The 22635-nt window shown below is 58.8% G+C and overlaps 3 protein-coding genes across 10 annotated transcripts in view; 1 reads left to right on the forward strand and 2 right to left on the reverse strand.

Moving 5' to 3' along the window:
* The window catches only part of USP28 (ubiquitin specific peptidase 28), a 29413-nt gene extending 22744 nt beyond the window's left edge, over positions 1-6669 (reverse strand). For 3 of the 4 annotated variants that reach the window (XM_069787863.1, XM_069787862.1, XM_069787860.1), the window contains exons 1-2: positions 3950-3999; positions 393-471 (exon numbers count right to left, since the gene is read on the reverse strand). In XM_069787863.1, the coding sequence (XP_069643964.1) occupies positions 393-471; positions 3950-3984 (114 nt within the window). In that variant the 5' untranslated portion in view covers positions 3985-3999. Of the gene's footprint in view, positions 1-392; positions 472-3949; positions 4000-6579 lie in introns of those variants that run through there. The other variant, XM_069787861.1, reaches the window with a different exon arrangement.
* A 4270-nt stretch (positions 6670-10939) lies between these two features.
* HTR3A (5-hydroxytryptamine receptor 3A) lies at positions 10940-17566 on the forward strand. Of its 3 annotated transcripts, XM_069787870.1 has the most exons (9): positions 10940-11244; positions 13244-13407; positions 13586-13630; positions 13991-14100; positions 14688-14857; positions 15083-15243; positions 15480-15690; positions 15870-16103; positions 16277-17566. In XM_069787870.1, exons 1-9 carry the CDS (start codon positions 11178-11180, stop codon positions 16573-16575), a joined length of 1461 nt encoding a protein of 486 aa, XP_069643971.1. In that variant the 5' UTR covers positions 10940-11177; the 3' UTR covers positions 16576-17566. The 3 variants fall into 3 exon arrangements, with proteins under 3 accessions (XP_069643971.1, XP_069643970.1, XP_069643969.1); XM_069787869.1 differs by lacking the exon at positions 10940-11244 and having other exon boundaries at positions 13090-13407; XM_069787868.1 differs by lacking the exon at positions 10940-11244 and having other exon boundaries at positions 13090-13407; positions 14688-15243.
* A 2003-nt stretch (positions 17567-19569) lies between these two features.
* The window catches only part of ZBTB16 (zinc finger and BTB domain containing 16), a 64727-nt gene continuing 61661 nt past the window's right edge, over positions 19570-22635 (reverse strand). For all 3 annotated transcript variants that reach the window (XM_069787867.1, XM_069787865.1, XM_069787866.1), the window contains one exon: positions 19570-22600. In XM_069787867.1, the coding sequence (XP_069643968.1) occupies positions 22371-22600 (230 nt within the window). In that variant the 3' untranslated portion in view covers positions 19570-22370. The remainder of the gene's footprint in view (positions 22601-22635) is intronic.

Raw genomic sequence — 22635 nt, forward strand, 5'->3', positions numbered from 1 at the left:
TTAGCATGGGGTTTTCGTTTCAGAGGTGAATGAATGAATACCTGTGAACCCCAAAACTGCACGTTCCCTGCTGACGCCAACAAATGCTGGCCTCACGTGCCTGTCTGCCTCATGGGTACACCTGAATGAAGCACAAGTGAGGGGCAGAAAAGCAGCGGAGGACTTACCCTTCACCTCTCACACGAACCACATTATTCCACACAGCACACACTGTATCGCTTTCACAGGCCACGCACCTGCTATTGTAGCGAGGACTCACTCGTTATCAGCCCACAGACAGGCCAGTGAATGTCTGACCCACGCATTGTGTTTCCAGAGAGCCTGAACTTGCCTGACTTTTGGGACAAATTCAGAGCTCTCCTTTCCACAGAACAATGACAACAGGCACAAACCTTTAGAGCAGCGTGAAGGAAAGCCGAATCTTGAATTCCTGTGATCTCTTTCAGCTGGTTTAAAAGCATCTGGCAATCCTATACATGCAAGAAATAAAGAAAGCTCATGTGAAAAGGTGACTGTAACAGACAACAGGCTGTTTTTGCGAGGCCAGGGGCTCACCGGCGTATTGTTTCTGTCTTTCCTTTTTACTGATGTATTGATGCAAAAATCCAGCGACACTTGCTTGATGGTAATACCAACATCAGCTTGAACATCGCACTCAAACTTTCTTCTCCTGAATCTATAGGCTAACGTTCAATCCATCGTATCCTCACAAGGATGTTAGCAGGCCTGAGAGGAAACGCTATCCCCGCTGTCGGATGCACCGCACCTGTGGTGGGAATGACGGGCACCCCCTCCCCCAGAGAGGGGCGGCATGTGCAGCAGGACATATAAGGAGGGCGCATGTTCTCAGGGCATCAGCGAGGGGCTATTTTAAGTCTGGCCGCACATGCCACTTGTGCATGTCATTTCTCACTGACAATAAGGTGTCAGAATAAGGGCCTGAGAGGCTGCTATCACTTCTCCTTCCCCCACCACAGAGGCCACTCGAGCTTTGGAAAGACACTCGCTCTAGGCCCTAAGCCACAGTCAACAACCTATTTGTTGACTGGTTCCACCACTTAAAAAAAAACCCAAAAGACTACAGGAATTTTCTTTACCAGACTTAGCAAATCTTTGCAGCCTTGGCTTACCATAGGAGCAGTCACTGTGTTTACCAAGCCATGAATAACTTCAGTCAACCGGCCACCAGGAGAGGCATCTCTCTACAAGGAGCCCCTTCCAGCAGCAAGCCCCAACGCCAGGGTCCCACCACCCCCCTTTTGTGGCCACAGTTCAGCTGCTGTCACCAACGGCTCCGTCCGGGTGAAATCTGATGCCGTGAGATACGGCTCCGTAGCGCGTAGTATGGGAAGGACATTACAGCAGGGATAACAGCCAGGACTGTATCACATATGCCTGACTTATAAAGGCTATCTAGGGTCCTGCTATCAGCACGGTCCAATAAATCTCAGCTTCTTAAGATCACATGTTTAATTAATCTTAACTGGCAACTTTGCAGACAAACAAATTCAAGTTTCTACTTACTCTCATTGTTGGGAAAAAATTTAAGATGCTTTCGTGCCATTGGAACACAAGTTCCACTCAGTGAGTAGTACGGCAACTGCTTTTTTTGAGCTGTCCATCCATACCGCTGATGGATGCTACTCCGCGCACAAATACCGTAAAGATAGCACGTGTCCCTATCAGTGGATAAAACAAACAAAAAAAACCAGTCCTAGCTTATTTTTTGATGGGAATTCCCTCAACAAATTATTTGTGATATTCCCACCTAAAATACTACTTTTGCTCAACTTTTACGAGAAAAAGCGTGTGCACGCGCACACCTCCCAACCCGTCCCGTGCACTCTTTCAGTCCTGAGAAAAGCCTCAGGCCCAGCCAGCGGCATGATGAGGAACCGCATGATAAGGAGCCAAGGGTAGGAGGCTGAGGACGGGCATACTTTCACAAAGGCAAACTGCTTATATCATGTTGCTAATTTTGCTACCTTAGCAAGCAGCGTGCTCGTCAGCTAACCCCACCTAACGCTGTAGGGCATATTTTTCCGTTGGAGAAAAAAAAACCAACCCGCACTAATAAACTGCATTACAATAAAGAAATCCAAGGCAGGATGGGGCATGATTTTCCAGGGTTTTTCTGCTTCACCAAAAGGAGGACTCACAAAGGCTGCCACAACCATAAAAGCTAATTACCGATCCACCGCCCTGAGTTACTGCTTAATATTCTAATGATTTCCAGCGTAATTTTACTCAGCCTTTGAGAAGAGAGCTTTGTATTAACAACGGAGAGCTTGTCCCATACAACAAGGTTTGAGAGGCTTGCGTCCGACTGGCAGCCCACCAAATCCACCGGGAGCCACACTGTTTGCAACAGCTTTCTTAAGTTTCTGGGGAGCGCGCATGGTTTTTTTGCTGTAACTAGTCTGGTCGATTGTTTTTTTGAGGTTACGCACCACGATGCTTTAAAACAAGCTGGTAATTAATACCAGCGTGCTGCTGCTATTAACACACGCTGCACTTGAAAAACCAAACCAAACCAAAGTCCTACCTGCTGGAAAAAATAACAACCCAAACCAAAAAGCTATTAGTATTACATTACAGCAACAGGAGGAGAGTACAGAACCAAGAGGCTGAGAGGAAGGAGAGTACTGGAGATAAAAATTACACAGTCAGCCAGCGAGCGAGGAAACGGAAAGGTTTTGCCATTTTCCTTGCTACAAGGTGACTCACTGCGCTCAGAAGTAGTTTGTTTTGATGAGAAACTGCAAGAGGGGAAGAGTGCAAGCACGGTGCGGGAGTTCAAGGGGGTTCCAGAAATAATAGCGTGTGAGGAGGAGGAAGGTGGCAGCGTGTAAGAGGCACGCAGAGCCTTGGCCTTCAGCCTCCGCACCTTGGCTGTGCTTTTATCACAGTGGGAAAATGGATACGAAGAGGGCTAAAAACCCACAGGCAGCAGCAGGAACAATGCCTGCATTCCTGACTGAGGCTTTTACAAACCAATATCCATCACAGGAAGAAGCAGCAGCCAGCGACCTCCTCCTCCATCGATGTGCGCTCCCGTACACCGAGCGCTGTCCTCGCGCTGTCCCTGCGCAAGCGAGAAACCGCTGCCGCACAAATGCAGTTTCTAAGCTCACAATGGAATGGTCAATACCCTCTTCCCGCTCACGCCTTTAGTGCTGGCTGCTCAGAAGTTTCTCTTGCATTCCAAGAGCACAAAGATGCTATGAAGAAGCGCAGGTGCCTGTGCCAAGTGGGGACACGCTGGGCTGCGGTGCCCCATGCATGGGCACCGACCTCGTGAACAGAGAGGAGTGTGGAGCAGCCGTGAGCCAGGCGTCCTTTCCAGCACTCAAGGCCGGGTCCTTTCAGAGACAATTTACGTAGAGCCCTGAAGTTTAAGAGCAACAGTTTTTCTTAACGAGTATCAGAAGGTGCTGGCTTGGCAAGAGAGCAAGGAGAGAACCAATTCCCGCTCTTTGGGAGGAGGACGCCGTCGTGAAAAAACCCTCCTGACTGACCCACACCCTTTCCCTGCAGAACAAACCGCGGCCGACGCCACGCTTTGTCCACCACAGTTCTGAAGGAAAACACCGCCCGAAATCCGGTGGGCACCTAAAAGGCTCTTTTAAACGACACAGCTGAAACGCAACGGCTGCTACCGGACGTGAACCCTCGAGTCCCAGGATAGGCCACGGAGAGGGGCCCGCGGGGACGTGGGACCGCTGGTGGGCAGCGGGCAGCGGGCACCGGGCGGGGGGCGCGGTGCCCCCCCGCCTCCGGCGCAGGGCCGCAAGCCTGAGGAGAAGCGGGGCCGCCAAGGCGGGAGGACCGGGCCGGGCCGGCAGGAGCCCCGGCCCCGTTACAGCCCCCCTCCCCTCCCCTCCCCTTCCCTCCCCTTCCCTCTCGCACCGGCCCCCCCCCGCCACCGTCGCTCCACGGTCTCACCCCGCCACCGCCGCCCGGGGCCTGCAGCTCGGCCGTCATGCCGGCGGGGAGCGGGGGCCGCGCCGCCCGCCGCGCATGCGCGGCCGCGCCGGTTCCGGCCCCGCCGCCTGGCGGAGGCCGCGCGCGGAGCGCCGGTTCCCCCGGCCCCGCCCCCCCCGCGGTCATCCCTCGCGCCGCGGGGCCTTTTCTCCCCGTTTGTTCACCCAGCAGCGGGAGAAACCCGCCCCGCGGGGCCGAGGGAGCTCCCTGAGCCCCGCAGCGCTCCTCTGTGCGCGTTAAAAAAGTAAAATCAATTAAAAAACAAATTACCCCCCCCAAACCCCAGCATTTTTACACCTGTTTTGGTCCCGGCCCCTCTCCACCAGCCAGGGTCGGTCCGGCACCGCCAGGGCCGGGGCAGCACGGCTAACGAAGGAGGGCCAAAGCGTCTGTCGTTGGCAAGCGGCTACCGGCGGCGGGGGGATGCTCCGGGGGTGGGCGCATCCCGCGGGAAAACCGCGAGGAAAAGGGTCGTGGCAATAGAGACGGGGCCAGTCCCCCACCTTCTGCTTTCTCCAAGCCCGTGCTTTTCGGGGTCTAGCTAAAATTAGCAGAAAATAGGCGTATTGTCGGGTTTGCCGAGCCAAAGGGCCTCGAGTGCCGTGCCCTTCGCCTCCTCGTGCCGACACAGCTGAGATTTCGCTGTTCTCTTCATAAAACAACTTAACACCTGAAATGGAGACATCCCAGGCGAGGAACCGGGGTCCCTGCAGGATCCGGTCGAGTCCGCGCCGATCTGATGCTGTCAGCAGCTCATCAGCGCGGCCGTCAGAGACTGCAGGCGCCGGCAACCCACAGATGAGATGTGGCTCACGCGCTCGGGCAATTTGGCTCAGCCCGACCAGCCAGCGGGGCCGAGCTCCCCTGGGGCCTGGCGAGCAAAATACCCTTCTGCATCGTCAGAAACGCGTCGCTTACAATTGCCGATGCGCATTTCTCACCGGCTGGGTACCGAAGCCGCTGCAGTGGCGATGCTGGCGGCGGCGTTCCCGACGGAGCTGCGGCACCGCAGGAGGAAGGGGGTAAAAGGGTCAGATGACCCCACCGCCATCCCCCCATTTACCAATTCCCAAGCCCAAATGCCCTTTCCCGGCTCGGCGGGCACCTCCTGCATGTGGATTTTCCCCAGGCAGCCCCAGAGCATCCCTTGCCTTTTGTCTGGGAAGAGGTCTGGGAATTTCAACGGGGCCCTTTCCGGGATTGTCTCGGCTCCCATGCTCTCACAGCTGCTCCAGCTTGGGAATTTGGGAGGCAAGAGGGAGGAGGAGGAGGAGTTAGTCGGGTTGATAAAGTAAAACTGAGCAAGCCGGCGACATTATCCAGTTTCCCTGATATGCAACGGAAAAACAAGACACCCAGTAAAGTTTAAATGCAACAAAAGAAATTCTGCCCATTTCAGGAGCCTGCGAGGCTATCAGTAGTGAGAGATAAGGAGGTGATATTGGTCACTGTAATTTTTGCTATGGGATGCTCACATGCTGCTGCGGGCATGCTGCTTCGCCTGAGCTGTTCCCAGCCCCCGCTTCATCACCACCTCTGTTCTCTGCCTCCTGCTTGGCATCCATAAAGGACTAGTCCTGCCTAGGAATATCCCGCAGTTGCGGGGACCCGGGGGAAACCTGAGCAGGGAGATGATCTCGTCAGGGGATAAGATTTCCAATGTGCTTGTATCAAGGTTGGCCAACTGCAAGACGCAGATATGGTTGTGCCTGGGCTGGAGCATCCCTGACAGACACTGCAGCACCTGCCTGCCAAGACGGGGGAGAGAAATCGGAGCACCTGCTCGCTAACCACCCGCTTCGCTCTAAGCCGGCTCCCTTGGTTAGGAAGAGTAACGAACCCCCCTCCTGCGAAGCACCCTTTCCTTTTAACAAGTGAGATGGAAGGTACGTGGGAAAGGCAGAGGGAAGAGCCAGGAATGATGCCAGCAGAGAGGCAACGCTGGCAGCCAGCTGACACCGCGAGGCTCCTTGTCAGTCAAGGAGGAAGAGCCGGGTGTTCGCTGTGGCTCGGCCGCGAGCTGCCTGGATGGCTGGGCTCTGATGAGGATGCTCCAGGCCGGCACAGCTCGTGGCCAGAGCTCCCTGCCCAGGGAAAGGTCCCCAGGGATCTCCCTACCTTAAAAAGAGTATTAACCGTAAAATTCTGAAAGTCCCAGTTACAAAGATAAACCCAGCCTCGTATTTTTAGCTCCAGCTTTGCCAAGGGCGTGTATTATGTTTAGCAGCCTGATCAATGCCACAGTGACTACTTAGGGTGCAGGACAGATACTGGCACTCTGTTTGCAGCGTCAAGTGCGGTCAAAGTGCCATTACGTCAAAGATAATTTACTACAGGGGGGATTGTACACCCTCAGACAAGGAACGAGCTGAAGGCCTGCCCTTACCCCACTCCTTCCATGTCCTGAGATCTTTCTGTACAGCTTTGTCTTAGCAGAAGGATGCAACTTGCACTGTAGGTGCTTTAAAAAAATGTAAAAAAATCCCTAGAATGGTGTATTAGCACCAGGGGAACATGAGTTGCAGGGAATTGCAGTGGGTACCAAATGCTCATGCTGGAGACGGCAAATGATCTGCAGAAGGAGGAATTTCTCACCTGGAGTTCCAGCCTCCACGGCGGAATGAGGGAGATTTCGCTGCCCCTCTGTCGCATCCCAGCTCCAGGTCGCATCGCCCATGAGTTGTGAGCTTGCTAGGCGCGGCGTCTTTGTGGTTTCCTCGCAAGGATGCCATTCCTGGTCTTAAACAGAAACAGTGGAAAGTTTTCATCTCCCCTTTGGCATGAAACCCACCCCCCAACACAAAAGTCTCGTGCTGGGCTCTGTCTCCAGTTCAGCACCCAGAAACCTTTGGCCATGGGGTGATAGGGACATGGTGCCCATATGCAGAACTGGCGACGTTCCCCTCGACACCCAGAGCGGCAACCCGGCCATCGGCAGCATCCTGCACACAGCTGAGCATCATGTGCTCCCAGCCCATCTCCAGCCACCGTCCCCCCCGCCCCCGGGCCATCCGCACGTGTTGTGCAACAGCGGCTGACCTCTCCAGCACTGCTGCAGCCCTCCCTGCCTTGCTCTGCATCTGTCTCTGCCTTCCCTCCCTGGCCTGAGAGCGTCCCCTGGCCTGGAGCATCCCTGGCCTGGAGCATCCCCTGGACCAGCCATCTCGCCCCACCAACCCGCAGACCAGCTCCCCCGTCCGTGCCACTTGTGGAAGAAGGATGGCTCCATTTGCAGGAGCTTCTTGACTAGGACTAGGACTTCTTGAGGCGACCCAGCAGGGCTGGGACCCTGGGCCCTGGGGCAGAGCCCAGCTGCTGCTGCTGTGGCTGCGCGTTGGACTCCGACAGGAACAGGAGGGAGGAGGCTTTTCTGCAAGACTTTTTCAGGTGTTTTACATCAAAAGCTAACAGCCTTTTCAGCCCAAATTAACCTTTCCAATTTGCTTGAAATCTTTCTCATTTTGTCCAGAAAATGAAGGGAAAAACACCCAGCTGTTATGGCCTACGCGGCTTTATTAAAATCCAGGCTGAAGTGCTGTGGTTTCTGATTGGAAATACTTCTTAAAAACGACAGCTGCAGCAGAAGAGCTGGAGTGAAAGGTGAGGAAGGCAGCCATGAGATTTTTACAGCAAGGTAGCTGGTGCATGCACAATCCCCACTGCAGACCTACCTTTGGGATGGGGTTTCTGCCGAGAAGGCGGCATGCAGCCACAACAGTGTGGGAGCCCAGCTTCCCTCTCCTGCCCAGTGAGCCTCCAGCACAGGTCTCCTTAAAGAAAATAAAAACAAAAAGGAAAAGATGGTCACACAAGACCAAACGCCAGTCGGGTCCGCTCTCAGCAAGGCAATTCCTACCTAACCTTGGGTGATACCGTGCCTGCGACGCAAGGCTGCCGTCCCCGCTTGGGATGAGTTGGATCTCCTTCATTAACAGCAATGGGCTCCAAATACCTTTGCGTGCTTATTATTACCTGGCTTTAATGGATAATGAAACGGTGGCAGAATATTGCTAACACCTGGAGGGTGTCTAATGGAGAAAAGGACCGAAGGAAAGTGCTCCCCTCCCTTCACCAGGGGATTTAAAGGCATCAGGCTCCTTTGCTGGTGGGGTGACGATAGGCTCGGTACCTGCCAAGGGTGATTTTTAGCCACTCCGTGGGTGACCTGTCCCCTCCACTGCCGGTGGTCAGCGGAGACCCCCCCGGCACACACCCCCAGCATCCTCCTCCTCCTCACCACGGATCTAGCCGGTGAGCAGCGCTCAGCCCCCACGTTCACAGTCTGGCACCGCAGACCCAAAATAAAGCACCGCTGCCTTTGAGTGCGGCGCGAGTCACCCGGTGGCTGTTTCAGCTTGCATATGTTAAGCAGATGAGTAAAGGCAGCAGTGGGGGCAGGAGGACCCCTCCTTCCTGGGCTCCCAGACAGGCTGCGGCCACTGCCCTTGGGCTGCTGGGCTCCCCAAAACACCCTCCTGCCCTGCCAGCAAGCCACCCAGCTGCTCTCCAGCCCAGAGCCCACCTCTGTTTATGCAGAGTTGTTTACTTTACGGGTGCGTAATTAGCCAGGCAGTAAGCCTGAGCATTCCCGAGGACCACTGCCCCTCAGGAGGGTCCTGCATCCCCCGGTGCCTGTGCGGGGGGCTGCCACGAGTCCGCCCGTGCCAGTGCCAGCAGCCCTGCCTGCGCACGGTGTTTATTTCATGTCTTGCAGCGTTAAATCATAGCAGACATGCAATTCGGGGGAGCGTGAGGCTCCGTAATGGGCGGCCTCGGGTGTGTGATGGGGCCGGGGCCGGCAGGCAGCCACGCTGCCAGGGCTCCTCCACGATGCTTTATTGCTTTTGACGCTCCAAACACGCTCTGAAAGGCGAGTCCTGGCAGCCCAGAGGAGGGCTGCTTCCCTCTCCAGCCTCCTCTGTGCAGGCAGGCACCACAGCTGAGACCTCCCTCCCCATTCCCACCGCGGTCCCTGACCTGGCTGCAGCATCCCTGTCCCACACAGAGCTCAGCCACATGCCTGCCGAAGCCCCCACAGCCCCTGGTGACTCTGGCAGCATGGGGTGGGAGCTGCCGAGGCTAACACTGCCGTGGGAATACAGTGTGCAATGCTGCGGGCACAGGGCTTGGTTTCAGTCCTGGTAAGGGCAGGTTGGGGTGATGGGGGGATGCGGAGCATCACTTGTCCCACTGCAGATGGGGGGATGCGGAGCGTCACTTGTCCCGTCGCATTGCAGGGACCCTGTGCCTGCGCCCCCGTGCTCTCCCCAGCCTCCAAGGTCACTGCAGCGCTTGGCCAAGCCCTGGCTTAAGAAGTTTGCTGCTTGCCTAGCCGCTGTACCTGCTCTCAGTGTAAGGCTGCCCTAGAAAAAAATCCCTTGGTCTCCATCCCAGTACAGAGACGCTGCTGCACCCAGCTGCAGGCAAAGCCTGGGCAGGATGGCGGGGGCTGAGCCATGGGAGGCCCCGAACGCCAAGCGCTTCGATTCCCAGAAAAGCAATTACAGCGCAGTGGATTACAGGGCTAATAAAATCCTATTACGCCATTTTGGAAAGTAAATCTGATCCGGGCGTTGCCGATTGATATCGGCCATCCCGCAAAAAGTCCCGCAAGAGCCCCCTGGCGCACACGCGTAATACGAGGCTGTAATAGATCACGCTAATTAGATATCTGATAACAGGAGGGCTGATAGGAACTACATTAAAATCTCTTTAAGATGAAGACGTCAAACCCAAGGGAGAAAATTCAGAGTTAATGATGCTGCAGCAGAGGCTCCGCTTGAGTGGTCCTCACCCCCTTGTCCGCATCCTGCCTGCTGTGGACGCAGGGGGCCGGAGGAGAGGGGGCAGAGCGGGGCACGGTCCCCGGCGCTGCCACGGCACTGCCCGTGATTTTCATTACCCAGATTCAATAAGGGGAAAGAGCTCCAAGCTGCCTGCGCTCCCCGGGAGGTGACTTGCCAGCCGCTAACGGAGCCGAGAAATCAAATTAGCCCCGGCTCTGCTCTCGCTCTCTCCCTGACACCGCTGTTGGCAGCCGAGGGGGAGTTCATCAGGGCCGCGCACTAATTCTTATCTCGTTTAAGTGACTCCACGCTGCCATCTGATGGGATTTGCTCTGCGCCACCGCCGCAGGCTCCCGTCTCTGCCCGCCACTTCCCGAGCACTTCCAGCAGCTGGCAGCTTCGCGGGGGCACAGGCACCTACAACACACAGAAACGCAGACATACGTACACGAATATATGCGAATATACGGAACGGGAGTGGGGGTGAGGCTCCCTTGCGGGGCAGAGGGACATTGCCTAACACCAAGGACACGATGCTCCAACACGGAGGGAAGGATACTGCAGCCTGAGCGGGTACCAGTGTGCAGGCAAGCACTGAACAGATTTTTGCTCTCAATCATACAAGACCAAGCCTTGCTTACAGTCTTGTTTGCCCAAAGGTGTTGAATATGTGGGGAAACCAAATGGGGTAAGAAGTGCTTTCATTTGCTGAAATTTGCATGCGCCCGCAATTGCTGCAATGAAAATAGACCCTCGCCTTGGCCCTGGTTGGAGGTGGTTGGGGCAAGCTTGCTGCCCCCAGGCAGGGGTGTGAAGGGCTGGCAGGCAGTGTGTGCTGCCTGCAACCTGCATCTGTCAGTGTACCCACCTCCAGCGTGAAGGGTGTGAAGGAGAGCCCGGTACCTCCAGAGCCCACTGGTCCTCTGCTGAGGGAAACCCACCCCATGCCAGTGCCAAGTCTCTGTAACCTCTGGGACAGACCACCCCCATCTCAGAGGTTTTCCTCCTGACTTTCTGACCGGTGAGGACCTTCTGGTGCAGCCCCAGTGCCTGCAACATCCTCTCTCCTCCCAGCCATGCTCCCCACTCCTGCTGCACGCCGGCGCAACGCTTGCACCCCCGAAACCCACTTTTCCATGGCCAGGCGCCCAGGCAGGGGACGGGGGAGCCCCAGGGGAGCTGGCGGGGTTGGGGGTGGTGGCTGGGTGGGCTCCTCTCGCATCTTCCCAGCCTGAAACTTGATGCAGCGGGAGAGGCCGATCGCGAGATTAATTGGGCGTTCTCAAAAACCCGACGGCGGGGGGAAAGTGAGCCAGGAGTGCCGCCTGCCTCCCTGCTCGGGTTCACTCCTCCGCGGAGCCAGCAGGCTGGGCAGGAGGAAGCCAGCGGCGTGGCGGCACGAGAGCCATGATGCCGGCTGCTCTCGGGGTGCTTCTGGCCCTGCTGCCTCTTGCCTTGATGCTGCAGAGCCAAGGTAAGTTGAGGGACCCATGGGCAGGGCTGGAGAGCTGGGGCAGAGCGGGGTGCTCCCCGCACCATAGGGCATGGTACAATACCTGCCTAAAACCCGAACAGCACTGCATGGCATGCAAAGGCTGGTTTTTAGAGAGACCTTAAGGCTGTTGAAAAGCGACGTACCTGGGAGATGCCTGAGCGTGGGAAAGCTCTGGTGTGAGAGCCCGGAGGTGCTGCCTGCCTGGGTGATGCAGGCTGAATGCCCGCAGCGGCATTTGAACCCAGCTCCGCGTCGTGGGCTCATCGGTACAAGGCTTCCAAGTACTCTGGAAGTGCGCAGGGTCTGAGCCCTGAGGATAGATATAGAGAGAAACAGGGTTATCTCCTGCCTGCCTGCCTGGCTCTGCCTGGAAGCTGCTGCCTGAGTCCTCCACCCAGTAAAGGGATTTCTCTAATACAATGCTTCATCCCTTATAACACAGAGCCGGGTTTTGGGGATGACAGCATGCAGAAGCGCTGCTGTGCCTATGGTTTGTAATCTCAGCTCTGCGCGGTGCAAAACCGACTGCCAAAATGTTCACCAGCTATCGTTACTGTTTTCTCATTTAACCTCCCTGGGAAACAGCAGAAAAATCATTGTGCTGTTTTGCACCAAGGCAGCTGAAAGCTTTCAGCAGGTTTGTCGCTCGGATCTTTGGACCGGTCAGATACCCTTCTCATTGGGGCATCGTTCCCAACTCCCAAACCTTCTCGCAGAGTTAGCCTGGCAGAGGCAGCAGAAGAGGAGCGGGAGCAATGACTCTCTCACCTTAGCGATGCTGGAGGCAAGGGGGTAGGAAGGTCCATGCAGACGCACCCACATGCCCCAGGGCTGTGCTGAGTTGCACCAGGCAAGTTGCCAGCATGGGTTTGGGGCCGGGCAGACCAGCACAGTGTCTGTGGCAGACACACAGAGTGGCTGGGACAAACCCAGCCCAGTCCTCCCCTTGCAAAACCATTTCTCGGCTGCCAGAGCATCCTGACCCGGAGCTCAGTGGCATGGGCACAAGAAGGAGGAGCACTGGTGCGAGCCAGCTGCCACCAGCTGCAGCAGGAAGGGCCACTTGGCCCCAGCCACGATGTCAGCAGTGCCTGTTTTCCTCCCCTTGCCCTAATTGCTGACTCCCACCCCCCCTCACCACCTCGGTTGGCGCACGCCTGCCTGGGCGAGGGTCGTGCGCCCGGCCGGCTCCCTGGCATTACCGATCGCGTGCAGTGTTGGAGGGGCTGAGACTGCTGGTTGGTTTTTTTTTTTCAGCTTCAAAGACAGATTAAAGTTCCCTTCCCAGCAGCTTTTCCCAAGTTCCCGCAGATCTATTCCAATTAGTCCCTTTCATTAGGCGTGAATTGGACTCTGGGGCTGGGCGTGCTGCAGAGCAAAGCCACAAGCGTGGCTCTGCCGCCCTGGCTTGGCTGCGGCATCACGGGCTGCCTTGCAGTGAGGACGCGGGTGCCGCAAGCAATTTGCTCTGCGATTAATGCTGCCGGCACCAGCCGAGGGATTGTTTCCTCAGGAAACAAATGCCGAGATACCTAATAAATGCATTTAGCATCCCAGTTCATCTCTAACCTTCACCGCCTCCACCTGCACAGCAAAGAAGAAATACCCCTGGAAGCAGTGAGCGGTGGGAAACTTATCCGGGGGCAGTGAGTCCCTTGTGGTCCCCCGCTGCCTTGGTCCTGGCATCCATCCAGGAGAGGCGGAAGATGGCAGCCCTGCCTTCCAAGGCTGGGGGAAGGTCACAGCCCCGTCCACCTACGCAGCAGAAGATATTAATAAGACATTAGGTGGTGGTTCTGGCGGGCAGTCTTGTTTCCCATCAGGATGCTCCTATTCAACTTTGATGGGAAACCCCAACTGGTAAGTGAGGGATGGCAGCCAGCAGCATCCCGTGGTTCGTGGCACGCCCCCAGGCAATTGCAGTCACTGCCCCCGTGCGAGTGGCCCTCCATCCCTCCTTCCTTCCCTCTGCTGGCAGGTACCCGGAGGGGGGGCTGGACGCCAGAGCCCACCGAGCCTGCCCTGCACCGGCTGTCCCACTACCTGCTGGCCCACTACCAGAAGGGTACCCGGCCTGTGCGGGACTGGCGGACGACCACCAACGTGGCCATCGACCTCATGGTCTACGCCATCCTCAGCGTGGTGAGTCCTCTGCTGCCATCCTGCATGGGGTGGGGACAGCTGCCTTTGGCGCGGGCAGCTTCTGCCTGTCCACAGCAAGGAGAATGGTACCCAGTGTGCGGCACCCTCCTGGCACGCTCTGCCCGTCTTCCAGAGTGCCAATACCCCCCCGTGCTGACACCGTGTCCTCTTCCTGCAGGATGAGAAGAACCAGGTGCTGACCACCTACATCTGGTACAGGCAGGTGAGCATATGAGACCATGCAACCTCACCCCTCCCTTGCTGGGGCACCCCCCAGTGCTGAGCACCCCTGCAAACACAGGTTTTTCTGTTGGGAGAGGCATGCAGCCCTGCAGGAATGCAGCGAGGCTGAACCCATCCCAGGGGATGACAAGCTCTCCGTAGGGCACGAACCTGAGGGCACAGCTTTCATGTTCCGTGCTTCAGCCCATTGGGTGGTGCGATAGCCGGAGGATGAGCCTTTCCTCCTTCCCAGGGATGGTGTTGAAGATTGGTTCCTGTGGCAGGGTGCTGGTCTGGGCTTTTTTGTCCCAGTAGGGTGGGAGGGACCTCCCCCTCCAAGCCCCCTCTCTCTTGTCCCCAGCATTGGACAGACGAATTCCTCAGGTGGGACCCGGCACGCTTCGACAACCTGACGCAGATCTCCCTCCCCGCGGAGAGCATCTGGGTGCCTGACATCCTCATCAATGAGTTGTGAGTGTGGCCAAAATCTGTGGAGGGGAGATGGCCTGGGGCTTAACCCCTCTTGCCCACTGTGGGCACGTGCCACCCCACGCTTTGTATTCCCAGCACAGAGCTGGCAGCCTCCCCGCATCGGGCAAGCTGCAGATGGGGAACGGCTCGGCAGTTGGGCTGTTTCCAATGCTGGCTAACTGCAACCATCAGTAATTACCCGCGCCGTGCCGGGGGTGGGATCCAGATAGCTGGAGAAAGGCTTTGTGAAGGCAGCACAATGCCAGGGCAGCTGTGGAGCTGCCGGCCCTTCCTGTGAAGCCAGCCAGTGTCCTTCCTGCTCCGTGGGGATTTAAGGTGTTCCCGCTGGCTTCAGAAAGCCCCGGGGCAAGGACACAGAAGCTCCTTGGGCTGGGAGGGGCAGCAACCCGAGCAGCGCAGAGGAGATGCCGGGCAGGCATGCCTGCATGGGTCTTGCCAAAAAAGCAGATGGTGGGGTGGGCAAAGCCCTGGTGCCTGGGCAGTTCCCCTCCTAAACGCAGCTCGGTAGGAGTCCCTCCTGCCCAGAGTACTCCCCAGCCCTGCTCTCTGTCCCTTGTGCCCCCCAGTGTGGATGTCGGAAAGTCCCCCCATGTCCCCTACGTCTATGTTGGCCACCACGGGGAGGTGCAGAACCTCAAACCGATCCAGGTGATGACCGCCTGCAGCCTGGACATCTACAACTTCCCCTTCGACGTCCAGAACTGCTCGCTCACCTTCACCAGCTGGCTGCACCACAGTGAGTGCCGGGACCCCCCACGGCCGAGGGGGACTCGGGGGGAGCTGGCGGGACCTCCGCCGGGCTGGAGCTCCGTGCAGAAGGCGACTCGTCCCTCTAGATGGCCCCAGCGGATCGGGGATGCGTGCGGGGAGGGCAGGCACCCAGCCCGGCGTGGAGGTGCCGGCAGCTGCCGGCGTTTCGGGCCGGGCACCCCTGGTCCTCACCTCTCCTCTGCCCCCCCAGTCCGGGACATCAACCTCTCGCTGTGGCGGCAGCCGGAGCTGGTCAAGTTCGACCGGAGTGTCTTCATGAACCAGGGCGAGTGGGAGCTGCTCTACGTCCTCAGCCGCTTCCAGGAGTTCAGCGTCAAGAGCAGCGACAGCTACGCCGAGATGAAGTTCTACGTAAGGGCCTTCGGGGATGGGGCACTTTGACACCGTCCCTGTCGCTCGATCACCCGGCCGCTCGGTGCCGCAGTGCTCCTGCCTGTGGGCAGGAGGCTCCCCGTGCTGAGCCCTTCCTTTCCTCTGGCTTACCTTAGCCCATCCCACCATCCTCGCCTGCCTTGGCAGAGAGCCGCACCAGCTCCAGCCCTCATCTCCACCCTTTGCTGAGCCTTCCCTGTCTCTCTGTCCCGCAGGTGGTCATCCGGAGACGCCCCCTCTTCTACACTGTCAGCCTGCTGCTCCCCAGCATCTTCCTGATGGTTATGGACATTGTGGGCTTCTACCTACCTCCCAACAGTGGCGAGAGGGTCTCTTTCAAGATCACCCTCCTGCTCGGCTACTCGGTTTTCCTCATCATTGTATCCGACACTCTGCCGGCTACTGCCGTTGGCACCCCATTGATAGGTACGGTGGCACTACCTGCCAAGCCAACCGCCACAGCAGTCCTGGGCCTGGAGCAGCAGGAGCTGCTGCTCTGGACAGAGACCACAGGTCCCTAGCAAGGTGGGCGGGCAGGACTTGCTCAGGACCATGATCCGTGTGGGAGTCTTTGCAGGCCACTCACCTCGCCGATGTCTCCACAGGCATCTACTTTGTGGTGTGCATGGCACTGCTCGTCATCAGCCTGACGGAGACCATCCTGATCGTGCGCCTGGTGCACAAGCAGGACCTGCAGCCCCACGTCCCCGAGTGGGTGAAGCGCCTGCTGCTGGAACGAGCCACTGTCCTGCTCTGCATCCAGGATGGGAGGACATTCAGCCCAAGCAGGACGCAGAGCTCGGACATCTCCAGGGAGGTGGAGAACAACGACAGCGCAGGTAAGGGCTGCACTGAGAGGGCCCCTGGGAACCGAAGGGGACTAGGCCCTACGTAGCCATCTGTGTCTATGTAGCCCCTGTTTGCACGGTGATCTGGATGCCCAGGTCACCCACAGAAGCACCAGCTTCCCCTCTAAAGAGATTTTTTGCACTTGCCTCTCTCGACCCCGCAGCCAAGCTGAGCCACCACGGCTGCGAGGACCCCCGGGAATGCGAGGCAGCGGGGGCCGTGAGGCCCGCACCGGCCTTTGCCGGCCAGGCGGAGGGCTCCCCGCTGATGCACAGCATCCTGCGTGAGATCACCGCCATCCGCCAGTTCCTGGAGAAACGCGAGGAGTTTCGCGACGTTGCCCGCGAGTGGCTGCAAGTAGGCTACGTGTTGGATGTCCTGCTCTTCCGGGCGTACCTGGCGGCCGTCCTGGCCTACAGCATCACCCTGGGCACCCTCTGGTCGGTGTGGCGGGACGCCTGAGCGGTGCCCGCCTCGGGGGGCAGGCGAGGCGGGGACCCCAGACGCTGCCCCTCGCCTCCGAGCCTCGCTTCTCTTTGCTGACCCAGGCTGGCGCGTCCGCCGCCAGCCCCGCCAGCCCCCCAGCAGCCGCATCTGAGCACGATGGCGGAGCTGAGGAGGAACCACCCAGCACCGCCGACCCCTGCCCCAGCCTTCCACCGCGCTTCCCCCCCGACCCGGCCCCGCCAGCGGCCCCGACCCGGCCCGACCGGCGGCCGCCGCCGCCTTCAGCACCGCGGACAGCGGCCCCGCCGCTGCCGCCCGCCGGGGGGGTCCCCGCCGCCCCCGGGGGTCCCCTACCCCTCAGCCCCGCTGCCCTGGGGAAGCCCCCGCCACCGTGCACGAAGCACCGGGGTGCGGGGGGCCCACACGCCTGTGTCCCCTTCTCCGTTCCTCGCCCCGCTCGCTGGGCTCCGCAGGGCTCTGTGTTTCCCCCACCCCGGGCTGGCCCCCGGGCATGCTTGCCCAGCGCTACAGTCAACCGGGAGAGAAGCAGAGCCTGACAGCAGCAAACGAAGCGGGGTGCGAGGGGGGACTGGTTCCGTGGGCACGCGGTGCTGGAAGAGACCCGCGGGGTCACCGGTGGCTGCCGCGGCTTTGCTCGATCCCCCCTTGCTCCCTCTGGGGGCCCCTGCCAGGGCAGAGGCAGGAGGCTAAGAGGAGAGGAGAGAACCGCTGGCTCCATCCCGGAGCAGGGACCCCAGTCCAAACTGCAAGGAGTGGATCTGCCCAATGCAGTACCCGCTCTCGTTTCAGAGCTGGGGGCGTCAGAGGCTTGTGACAAGAAACACCGATGGTGTTTTCAGGGTAGCCCCCAGCCCCGCCATGCTTGCCCAAGACCCCGTAAAGGCACAGCTCGCTCTTCATGCTGGTAACATACCTGAGCAACCGTCGCTGCCCTCAAAAGCGCTGGAGATGGCGGGAGGGCCCATCCTGTGCTCTAGGAGCATCTCTGCCTGTGGTCGGGCTGTGGGTGGTAGCAGAAAGGCAGGTTGGTGGCACCCAGCTCTCCTACGTCCACCCCCAAGACCACCGGCTCCAGACCAAGGGCCCCGCTCGCTGTCCCGGAGCCGTCATCTGCAGGAAAACTCCCTGCCGAGTGACAGGGGTGCTGAGGACGGGTGGAGCGGGCTCCTGCCGGCGCTGGCCCACGCTAATGCGCTGATGGTCTGTAAGTGGCTGCCTATTGATGAGGTGTCCAGTTAAAGAGTTCGTGAGACACTAAATCAGCCCATTGATCTTGCCGAGATCGATGGTGCTACAGACCTGATCACTGCAGCGGGCAATTAACACCCTCTGGAATGAGCCGCCTTCGTGTAACATCAAACGCTCCAGCAGACAAATCCAATGGGCCCATTGACCTGGGCGTGCGATGCCGCCCAGCCTGCACTGTCGAGGAGGGGACGGGGCGGCAGGACCCCCGAGCCAACCTCACCATCCCTCTCCTGCGCGCCGGGACCCCAGATGCCCCTCAGGGAGGACCCGCCGTGAGATGCTCACCTGTGCCGCCACATCTCGTGGCCCACGTCAGTGGCCGCGTGGCCGCTCGGTCCTCGTCCTTCCCTGTGCTAGGAAGCCGTCCCACACCCAACCTAACCCCCTCAGCCAGTCGAGCGGTCCTTTCCCCCGGAAGAAGAGGCTGCCCATACCGGAGGAAGGATCTGGGTTCTCCCTTTGCCCTCTCGCTGCTTTGGGAAGCGCCGCGTGCAGGGAAAAGTTCCAGGCATCTCTCCGAGAGGAGCCTGGATTTTCCTCTTTAAAAAAAAAATAAAGAAAAATCAATAAATCTGAATCTAATCTCCTAATAAAGGTTTAATGAGGACATAATGTTGATGGAACAGAACATTGTTGCAGCATAATCGCTCCCAGCTGCTGCGCGAGTGTGCAGACAAAGGCCCGGTCCTATGACAATTTCCCCGTTATCATAATAACGCCTTTGTACCAGGCCAAACGCCGGAGAGGGGTTCCATCCCCCCTTCTCCTGCGGATGCTGCAGCCGGCAGGTCACTTGCAGCAGGGCCACCTCTGCTTGCCTGAACCACGAGCAAAGCTCTTCCCCGCTTGCCCAAGGCCTCCCCAGAAGAGCCGTGCTGGGGGGAGCGCTGGGAGGCAGGGACCACGACCAGGACCTCGGGGCGGATGCGCAGCCCCCCCAAACCCACCGGGAAGCCCCAGGGCATGGGAAGACCCCGGCCTCGACGCCAGCGCACGCGGCACCCTGGCCCACATCGTCCAGCCCTGGAAAAAAATAAGCGATGCTTGGCATCCAGCGACTCCAACCGCACCGCAATTAATGTTTAACGGCACCGTGACACCCAGGCGGGTGGCAGGCAGCACCCGTGGGGTGTGGGCAGCACCCATGGGGCGCGGGCAGGGCCGGCCGATGCCGGCAGCACCCGCCTGGCCCCGCCGCAGCCGCCGTACAGTGTGCCGCAGCACAAAAGGAGTGCAGGCGCTGCTGTTAATGTAGTCAGTAAATAAATAAAGGAGGGCTTAAGCTTAGTGTACAGCAATCAGTCGAGAACTACAGGATAATTAACGCAGCGGGGGGCCAGACTACTCTGCAGTCAGGTTTAAATGAACGAGTTCACTTTCATTGAGGCAAACTTGCTCAGCTCCCTGGTGAGCCGTGCAGGCAGGCAGGCAGCGGCGCAGGCCGCAGGCAGCGTGCCGGGGCACAGGGAGGCACGCGTCCTGGGACAAGGGACGCGGGTTTGCTCCCCGTCTGCGGGCACGTCGGCATCCCCGCATCCCGGGGGCACCCCCCACCCATCGGGGTTGGTTTAGGGATGGGACCCCCCGCCGCAGCCCCCAGGGAGCCAAGCAGGCACCCCCGAACTCACCACCACGGGTCCCCCTGCGGCTTGCCCCGAGCCAGGGGGCTGCGTCCTTCCTCCTCCTCCTCCTCCTCCTCCTCCTCCCGGCAGGCACGGGCACAGGAACAGGAGACGGCAGGCCGAGACAACGGAATTAACTTTATTGGTTGTTTTTTTGCTTTCTAACTGCAGATTCAAGGTATACAACTGAACATTGCTATTTTCCTTATGAGACTTATAAATAAAAATACAAAAAATGTTCACTACAAAAAAATCTACCGTTAGTAGGATGTAAAAAATATTCTCTTTGCTATAGAAGGCACGAACTTCACTTAGTGACACATGGAGAGAAAAAAACCTGCAGCAGTATATTCTTCTTTTCTTTTTTTTTGTCTTTTTTTTTTTTCCTCTGTCAGAAACACTGAAGTCTTACAAAGAAATGCATCTGAATCTACACAGGACGAAGGCAGATGCGGAGAGCTGCAACTAGGAGACACCACAACTGGTTTTTTTTTTTTTTTTCTTTTTCTTTATTTTTCAGGAAACTTTTAGCTAACGGCATCTGTGGCTAGAGGACAGAGAGGACTCGCAAGCAGAACCGCAAGGGAGCGAACGGTGAGGGGAGAGGGAGAAAGTCGTACAAAAAATAGGAGCCGATAGATACTCTGAGAAAACCAAAGGGGAACTTGGGCACCTTCTGCGCCCGGGCTCAGAGAGGTGCTGAGGTAGACGGAACGAGGACAGCGACGGACCCGAACCACGAGCGGCAACACAGAGCAACGGGACGGGCAGGCGGGCGCTCACGACACCGACGACAAGCCAGGGGAGAGGGAGCCCGGGGCCGCGGGGCCCTGCGGGGCGCTTGGTCCTCACTGCTATGATACACATATATATACTTATATATATATGGAAGGGCGGCGGGGGCTGCGCCACGGCTCGCCATGCCACAGCAAACAGATGCGGGGCCGCACGCCCGGGGCACCGCGGCGCGGCGTGGCGGCATCGCTCCGACACCGATCCCAACGCCGTCGCAGCCGGGAGGCTGCGGCACTGAGGGAAGGAGGGAGGGAGGGAGGGGGACGGTGGGATGGGAGGAGAGGTTAAAGCAAAAAAAGCCACACGAGCTCGGCCGTGTGCTCCGTGGCGCCCAGGGCTGGCATCGCCGGTGCACCGCAGGGAGCTACCATGCGCGCGCGCCAGAAATTGCAGCAACTTTCCGTGTGAAAGAACCGTTTGTTTTTTTTTTAATTTTTTTTTTTTTTTTCTTAGGCACAACAATTAAACGAGCCATTCTCCGCAGTCACATCCCGGATGGTACAACAGCGGCGTCCACCCTGCGCGGAGCAGCAAAGGTTGCACGTGCACGCAAAGCCGGACCAGGCTGCAAGGGAGGGTGCTGCTCCCGCAGCAGCATCCCTGCTCGGCACCAGGAGAGGTGGGACGGGCACCCCAAACCAAGAGAGGTCATCAGCATCCCTCCAAACCGCATCCAGAGGCCGTCCCACTCCTCCCGACTCTTTTTCCCTCCCTTTTCCCCCAAACGCAGCAAAATGACAAAAAAAAGCCACGGCTGCGAGCGCCGCGTGGGATGGAAACCGCAGAGCCCACTTCTGCAACTGCAAAGGAGAAACACAACAAAAACGAACACAAGAGGTAGCTTCAGAACCGACGCCCCCGGCCCCGCAGGGCCGGGCAAAAAATACCAGTTTTGGTAAGGATAATGCACAACGGGAGGCCGGCAGGGATGACGCCGCTGCGCCGCCCCTCCACCGCCAGCGCAGGGCATGCGACTCACGCCTTCCCAGCCACGCCACCCCCCGTCCCCCCCAAATCAATAAAAGCTCATGAGGTCACAAAAAAACGAGGTAATTTCAAGTAAAATGTGCTAAATGCGGAAATATTCCAAAAGAAAGTTCAGAGAAACCGAACGAAAAGCAAAAAAAGCGGCGAGCGAGGCCGCCTGCCACCGGGCACCCCTTGCTTGCGGGCTCCTGCAGCTGAGGCTGGGCAAAAAAACCACATTCGGCACCTTCCAGGCGCCCCAAATTAGCAGGAAAAAGAGGATCCCCCCCCATTTGGAGCAATGCCGCGCACCGGCGGCACCCACGCCGGCACTGGCGTCGACCGTGCATCACCGAACCGGCTGCGTCTCACTGCGGGGGGCTTCACCCTCGCCTCCCGGGAAGGCGGGGAAGGAAGGGGAAATGCATAGAGAGGTCTTTGGTCAGGGGGAGGGCGGCAGCCGCCAGGCGCCCCTCGTGCCCACCCGGATCCCAGGCAGCCCGGCAAGGCAGCCCGGCTCACAGCCGGTTCCCTACCCCAAACACCCTCCTCCGGCTGGGATCCCCCCCCAGGGATGCCCTCGCCAAAGCGCTTACAGCTCGCCGGACGCCGGCACTCTCCCACCCGGGACGCCGCAGCCTGGGAGGGCGGGAACCCTCCCGAAATGGGGGCTGAGCCCCACGCAGAGCCGTGCCCCACGCGTGAGCTCGGGCTCTCAGCAGGGCATCCGCGGCGGGGCCTACGCGGTGATAGAGGACACCAGAAATTAAAGCCTTCCCAAAGCACTGGCCGTATGCACGCTTTCGGGGCAGCGCGTCGTCCCTACATGGTCTTCCCGGCAGCGCCGGTGGCCGGCACCAGTGGTGACAGAGGGGCCGGTCGGGTAGCGAATTCCCTGGGGGCCGTGAGGGGCGAAAGCTGCCCCACAGTGAGGGTGCAAGGGCAGCGGGCGCATGAGCAGCCGGGGAGGGGGGCGCGGATGGGGCTGGGGAAGGGGCCGGCGCATCCCCCCGCCCCGGCGCAAGCCGCAGGATCCTTCCGGCGAGAAGCAACAAACGAGAACCGAAAACAAACAAGGCCGTGGACGCTGCGGGTTCGGTGGTTTTTTTTTTGCCCAGTCCTCCGCCACTCGGCCCCGCCGCCCCTGCGCCTCCTCCCTCAGACGTAGCAGAGGTAAAGATAGGTCTTCTCTATCCGCCAGTCGGTGGGGATCTCCTCCGGCTTGTGGCCCTTCATGTGCTTCTGCATGGCGGAGAGGCTGGGGCAGTACTCCAGGCAAATGGTGCACTGGTAGGGGGAAGCGCCGTTGTGGGTCCGAAGGTGTTTGATCATGGCCGAGTAGTCCCGGGAGCGCTGGTGGCACAGCTTGCACTCGAAGGGCTTCTCGCCTGCGGGAGACGGGGAGACGGGGGCGTCAGCAGGG

This window comes from Haliaeetus albicilla, chromosome 7, assembly GCF_947461875.1.
Source record: "Haliaeetus albicilla chromosome 7, bHalAlb1.1, whole genome shotgun sequence".
Lineage (NCBI taxonomy): Eukaryota > Metazoa > Chordata > Aves > Accipitriformes > Accipitridae > Haliaeetus > Haliaeetus albicilla.

Excerpts from the sequence above, each read along its gene's own strand:
- HTR3A (XM_069787868.1), top strand. The coding sequence starts at position 13,090 with ATGCTCCTATTCAACTTTGATGGGAAACCCCAACTGGTAAGTGAGGGA. Across the intron at positions 14,101-14,687 it reads GACATCCTCATCAATGAGTT|TGTGGATGTCGGAAAGTCCC; the intron begins GTGAGTGTGGCC and ends TGTGCCCCCCAG. Across the intron at positions 15,244-15,479 it reads ACGCCGAGATGAAGTTCTAC|GTGGTCATCCGGAGACGCCC; the intron begins GTAAGGGCCTTC and ends TCTGTCCCGCAG.